The sequence below is a fragment of the Cryptomeria japonica genome, chromosome 3, assembly GCF_030272615.1.
Source record: "Cryptomeria japonica chromosome 3, Sugi_1.0, whole genome shotgun sequence".
Lineage (NCBI taxonomy): Eukaryota > Viridiplantae > Streptophyta > Pinopsida > Cupressales > Cupressaceae > Cryptomeria > Cryptomeria japonica.
In genome coordinates, this window is record NC_081407.1 from 221,251,507 (window position 1) to 221,258,510 (window position 7,004).

The 7,004-nt window shown below is 31.7% G+C and overlaps 1 protein-coding gene across 1 annotated transcript; it reads left to right on the forward strand.

Annotated features, from left to right (window-relative positions):
- Window positions 1–474: 474 nt before the first annotated feature.
- LOC131076013 (kiwellin-1-like) lies at window positions 475–1,317 on the forward strand. Its single transcript, XM_058013023.2, has 2 exons — window positions 475–628; window positions 737–1,317. Exons 1-2 carry the CDS (start codon window positions 475–477, stop codon window positions 1,315–1,317), a joined length of 735 nt encoding a protein of 244 aa, XP_057869006.2.
- Window positions 1,318–7,004: the final 5,687 nt, after the last annotated feature.

Sequence of the window (7,004 nt, forward strand, 5' to 3'; positions counted from 1 at the left end):
GATCAGCATTCTAACGTCAACGCTTAGAGTGTGCTGGTTAAGCCCAGCCGGTGACAAGAGCCCACAGTCTCGCACAAGATGGGGATGACTGCAAGAGCCCACGAAAGCCACATTGTATTTATCCAAAGTTGGTAGGATGTCGATTTTGTTTGGACTAGTTAGAGAAGTATACGAAATCTCTTTTGTGATTTGGAAATGAAAGGAATGGGAAAGATAAATGCAAGCATGTCCAGTTAAGCTACAGTATCAGTCGCCAGACAGTAACGTATAAAAGTTGATAAATTGGGGCGTATGAAAGCAAAGAAGAGGCTGCGTAGCAAAGCTAAGAAGACCATTTTCAAATCTAGAAAAAACTATTTTAAAATGGTGAAATTGTCGTCTTAATTAGAATTACAATGAAATTGAAAGCGAAGTTTACAGAATATATGATTTCATTGTTTTGATTGGGTACTAGAAGTAAACGTTCTCCCGTGTATGTTGAACCCTGATAATGACGCCCATGAAACGGATCTTACCAAGGCAACAACACTAGTGCTGGTGGCAACTATAAATACAGTAAAGTGGTATCATTCAAACAGCCCACAGCTGAATCTATCCAAGAGAAGAGAAGAGAAGAAAAAATTGCAGAGTATACGTTTTGCAAACCATAAAGTGAGGTGAGCTGAAGTTAGAATTAGATGGTCACAAGTAATTTGAATAGAAAGGTCAGCTGATATGTTTGTGTTGGGTTTTGCAGGGAAGATGAGGATGATGTTACTAGCGTTTGGATTGATACTGAGCATGTCCATAGCGGAATGCGCTAGGAATAGTGATGTTGCAGGAATCTTGGCATCATGTAATCCAACCGGATATTTGAATGGCAACTCCCACAACTGCAATCGCGAGCACGGCTCAGACTGCTGCAAGTCAGGGGAGCGATACCCACAATACAAATGCTCGCCCCCAGTGACAGGCAATACTCACGCCATTCTCACTCTGAATGGGTTTGAGAAGGGCGAAGACGGAGGAGGGCCTTCGGAGTGCGACGGGGACTACCACAATGACAACGATCTGGTGGTTGCTCTTTCCACAGGTTGGTACGCCGGTGGCAGCCGCTGTCACGACTTCATACTAATCACCAATCAAGACAATGGTCGAACTGCACGGGCCAGGGTGGTGGATGAGTGCGACTCAGTCTCTGGGTGCGACGAGGATCACGACTTCCAACCCCCTTGTCCTAACAATATCGTGGATGCCTCTCTAGGCGTATGGAAAGCCTTGGGAGTTGAAAATTATGATGATGTTGGCGAGATGAGCATCACATGGTCTGAAACTTAACCTCTTTCGAGCCCTCGTCTGTCTCTTCGTCAAATACATTGTGTCAACCATTACTCCTGCAACCTTATTTCTCACTCCATAATAATATACTCATATCCATTGTATAATGTGCTCTTCATTGTAATCTTTTGATTTAACTCGATTTTGGTTCCCATTTCCAAATGTTGACAAATGACATGTTTTCTAATACAGAATTTTAAATATTTTAGAAATTAGTTTGTCAATATAATGAATTATCAATTCAAATTTAAAATACAATGAGATGGGATTTAGTTTTAAAGAAGATTTTATATATTCTATTGATCATAGAGAATGTCGATATTAATTAAATTAAATTAAATTGTTAAGAATACAACATTATATCATTTAGAATCATTCAAAACATAATTATCGGGTTATATTTATATTCATTTAAAGAACATTTTCTATAAACCTTTATATCTATATATGGATAACAAGAGGAGGAATGAGAACACCTAGAATTCTTAAAAGAGACTCATTAAAATCTCTAGGATAATTGAACAAACTTGGATATCTAATTAAGTTTGTGTGTTTCTAATTTTCTATATGTGATCATAGAACCATAATTTTACTTGTATTTTTTTTGTCTAAATTGAGTCTAGCACTCCTAGTATCAAAATGTTAATCAATAAAATCATATAGGAAACTACTAAAAGAAGAATGAAAAGTGTCCCCAATATTTCAAGGTTACTTGACCTCAATTGTGCAAGATAGTTTAATGGTAAATACAATATTATTTTATTCAAGAAGTTTGGTTAGGATTCAATAAGAATTAGTTATATTAAGGTGCTGATAATATCAATTTAATGGGTTTATTATATCTTATCATTTAATCTATTTCTCATATTTTATGAAGATAAAAAATATCTATAAGAAAGTAATACAAAATTTTAAGAACAGTGGGAAAGTATAGTGATAATAAGATTTAATTTATTTATAAAATTATAAATAAAATAAGTTACAAAATTATGTATTCTAGATTAAATTCTTTTTTTTTTGTTAATGAAGAAAACTAATATTATGAATATCTCCTTTTTACTTCATCTTCATATCATTTTTTATCTTTATATATAATTTTTTTATGCTAAACCTTATGTGCATGCCTACCCACATATTTGTCTTTCCCCACATAAAATTTTATCCAATTTCACTTTTTATTCCAATCCACTTACACATATGCTAATCATATCCATTCATATGCATACTTATACACTTATATTAAACAAAAAAAGTATGCATTTTATGACAAATTACACTTATTTTGAACAATGCACCTATGTATATCTTTACATACTTGGTTTCTAAATTTAATCATTTTTTTGAAATAATTTTTTTATAAAAAATAAAATAAAAATAAAAAGAGACTAAAAATCCATACACTGCTCCCTACTCAAAACTCTATGTTTGGGTAATTGATTGATATAAAAGAGAAATATCATCTTATTGATAAAGTAAACTCTAGTTTGATAAATATTAGCATCCTTATGGTAGCTATATGTGGACTTGTGGGCATATTAATGATAAAGTCAATAGGTAGCATAAAAGGAAAAAACTTCACATCATTCATATGATGACATGCAATCTATATAAAGATCCAAGAATGTAGTACTAAATAGAAAATATGAGAAGTATTAATATTCACTAAGAAGAAATCCAACTATGAACTTATCATACCATATGTTAGAAAAATGAGAAATTTAGAGAAACATATTCAAATAAATTAGGGTTATCTAAAGTTAAGCTCAAAACCATGGTGAAGGTTCTAACCTTTGTAGTGATCAAAGTCGGTGCCTTAATTTTTGGGCAAAATATGGATAAAGCCCATTTCTTGATAGCTCTTACATATGAGAAAGAGAAACATTTATTAAAGGACCTTAAAGAAAATAATTAAGGTTGTAGAATTTTTTGTAGGAAACATTAATCATTGTTGCTCCTACCAAGGGAATTAGAAGAATAATATAACAGATCATTAGGGAAAATATCTCTTGATTTGTTAACTTATATACATATCTAATATAATGGATTTCATTGTTGCACAAATAGCCACAAATAGAACATCTAAGTGTAAGGGGGAGAATGTAGCTTTATGTGTGACAAAAGGTTTAAAGAACTTGCTTCATATTAATAATCAAGGTAAACCAAAGACATTTGACATTAGTATCTTAAACACTTCAGTTTATAGAAATAGATAATGAAAACAAATGAAAGAGTTCAACATTCTCTAATAATGGAGAAGGCATTGAGAGACAAGGTAAAATTCTTCATGTTATTATTCCTAGATGAAAAATCACATAGAAAAGAAATAGACAGATAGTTATGCTAACTACATAACCACTACCAATGCGAACTCTGAAAGCCACCATAAATATTGTCTAAAAATATTAGCAATGTAATAGAAGATACACTAAAATTATCCCCTTATTAAATTCTTCCTACGAATGTCCCCCTAAATCTTAAAACTCATGTATCAAGGGAACCCCCCTTAAGGCTTATACAAAAAAACTTGTTGATCATATAAAAATAGAATATTTAGAAGTTATTTTTTTGAAGATAAAATCATTAATTAGGAGGAACTCACTCAAAATGTCTTGTGACCCTTGCAAAGGGTGTAGCATCAAGTTCAAATGTTGAGCTCTCAGTTTCAAATTCTCAAATCATAGACCCCAAATTGTTCAATAATCCATACTAGGTTGCACACACCCATAGCTCCATCAAGTCATCTATTGACCCTAATAAAGATTAATTATTTATCATACTCTAGTGAACTTTCTAAGAAATAATCCATATTGAATTCAACACAAAATCCTTTGAAGAATATGAAGGTATAAATATCAAACATGATTGCTTTTATGAATATATTGTCGATCAATACCAATTAATTGAATCAATTTTGTATATTCGTGAATTATATAATTTAAAGTGGTGAAGATATAATTCATGTGTGTTAAAGGGGTCATTATAGGATGGCTTAAGGGAAGTTTAACATGATTAGATAAATAAAATCTTAAGGGTTCATGTGATTGAGAATGTCTTGAGGGTTCCTAGTTCATACAATGTTAAGTATGACTTGATGGGTTACATTGTTCATCTAGAGGTCCTAATCCAAAATGTCAAGTATACATTGTTCATCTAGAGGTCCTAATCCAAAATGTCAAGTATACATTGTTCAAGTATGTTAAGTATGAAAGAGCTTAAGGGGTCATCTGATCAAATTTATATGTCGCCCTTAGGCGATCTACAATAGAATCTATGTTGTCCGTAAACAAAAACTCTTTTTAAAATAAATTTGATCGTCTCTGTCTATTTAGAGAATCATCATGATAATAAAAAGTAGAATCAGCTTAAATGCAATTTAACGGACTATTAAAAATACCCAATGCATGTGTAGGTATTTAAAACTTTTTGTAACTGACGTGAGTGAACTCTCCAATACATTTTAAATCTACATGATTCGCTGAAGGAGATTGAGGGCAATATAAAGTTTCCATTTTTTTTGTTCTTTCTGATAGTTTCTATTCAACTATTTTCTCAACCTGGCCATTCAGAGTAGCTATGCATCAGAGTTTTCTTTGTTGAAGGTTCTGGATTGAAGATTATCACAGAAGCTCAAACACCATTTTGGTACATATTGCTTTTCATTTTTCGTATAATAGGGCACAAAAACATCTATTTTGATGAGATCCAAGTGAGTCTATGTTAGCTTTTTGTGCACTAAATGGGAACCGGGTTTAGTTTGATAGAACAAATATGTGGATTAATATATTTATAGAAGACTATCCCTGCAAATTTTTTGTTAGTGATCTTTTCAATAGATTCTTGCCATCATTTGCTTTCCTTTCTGTGCAATCTGATGGGATGCAAAAATTTAATGTATGATTGGATCGATGTGCAGGCAAAAGAAAAATGGAAAGGGAGGAGGAGCGTGCAAATGGAGCTGAAATAGGGACAAGAAGCTCTAAGGAAAGCTACGAGCTTTTAATGATTTTATCTTTGTTTTTCTACGAATCTCAAATGTCCTTTGATTTCTTACACCATATCGACTTTCTTTTTTTTACTTGGTTCTTTTATTTACTGTTATGTCATTTCCATCACTTTTAAGAACTTCATAAATCCACTTTTTACTTTTGACTGTCATTTTTTTATGTTACTTCTCATTTCAATTTGATGAGGTTTCATTCCTTATTCAATGGAGAATGCTCTAATTTTCTCTAATTTTCCCTAACCAGACATTTTTGACAAAAGAATCCTTGTTTTAAAAAATTTCTTTGTATATTTTGGCAAGTATAAGATTCAGAGTGGCACCCATTATCCATATGAGATTGTGTGGCAGTAACGTGTATTTACAAGACAAGAAAATGAGAAGTCAAGACCCTTCTCTTTCAGCTTCTCTCACTGTAATTGAACCTTTTACTTAGAATGTGGTGTATTCAAGAATGAAACAGAAAGACCTAAGAAAGGCATGCATGCAACATTAATTTGTGAATCTCCAACATTAAATTGACACTAAGAAAGGCATGCATGCAACATTAGTTTGTGAATCTCCAACATTAAAGTTAGTGTCAATTCTCAAAGAACTAAATTACAATTAATGAGTTGATTTATTAAAAATATGGTAATTTTTTAATTGATTTTACTTTTTTTTAAATATCTTTACTATTTTCTAATAAGTAATTCTCTATCATAATATTTCAATGTTAAATTGATTAAAAAATCTTTATTATTTATGAAAAACTAAGTTTTTAAATTACAATAATTAGAATTAGAATTAGAAAACATATTTCAGGAAAAGCTGAAATATGAATTGAAAGCACAAAATTTTAAAAAAATTGATTAAGAATTATATATAGTGAAATCAGTTTTAAAGTTTTATTAATTTTTTTTGTTAAATTTATTGTAATGTGAGCTAACTGGTGATTAGAGATATTGGTGTATGCATCTCTTGAATTCAAAAGAGACAATGAATCTTAAATTTTAAAAATTAAAAATTTGATATCTATCCGCAATTTTTACATAATTTTTTAAAAATACAAGTATACTAGTTTAGAGCGTATCAAAACAAAGAAGAGGATTTCCAAATGGACAAAAAAATTATATCAAAATGGTGAAGTTTTCATCTTAGATAGAGTTACAATGAAATTGAAAGAGAAGGTTGCAGAATATATGATTTCATTGTTTTGATTGGGCACTAGAAGTAAACATTCTCCCACGTTTGTTGAAACCCTGATTATGACGCCCATGAAATGGATCATACCAAGGCAGCAACACTAGCGGAGGAGAAGATTGAGTGATCTCAAGAACAAGATCAATACCATCCTCATCATAAATACCATCATCAAGAACAACATCTACAAGAGCATCATCATAATCACCCTCTTCATGCAAAAAATTCTTGAAAGAAGAATTGGGAAGAAGGAGGGAGAGGCATGTCATGGAGAGTCCTATAGAGTGAAACACTCATCAAAATACACATCACACTAAAAATATACGTCTTGAGTGTCAATATCATAGAAATGATAGCCCTTCACATTCTCACAATAGCCAAGAAAGATGAACCATAGACTCTTCTTCTCCATTTCCTTATGCATACCATCTATAATGAATGTCCATGCATCACTGCTAAATACTATGAAGTAGCAATTTAACTTGCAATTGACATAAGACCAAGC

Bases quoted from the DNA above. Each gene is read 5' to 3' on its own strand.
- LOC131076013 (XM_058013023.2), top strand. From the start codon at position 475: ATGTTGAACCCTGATAATGACGCCCATGAAACGGATCTTACCAAGGCA. The intron at 629-736 runs GTATACGTTTTG...TGGGTTTTGCAG, and splicing joins AGAGAAGAAAAAATTGCAGA to GGAAGATGAGGATGATGTTA.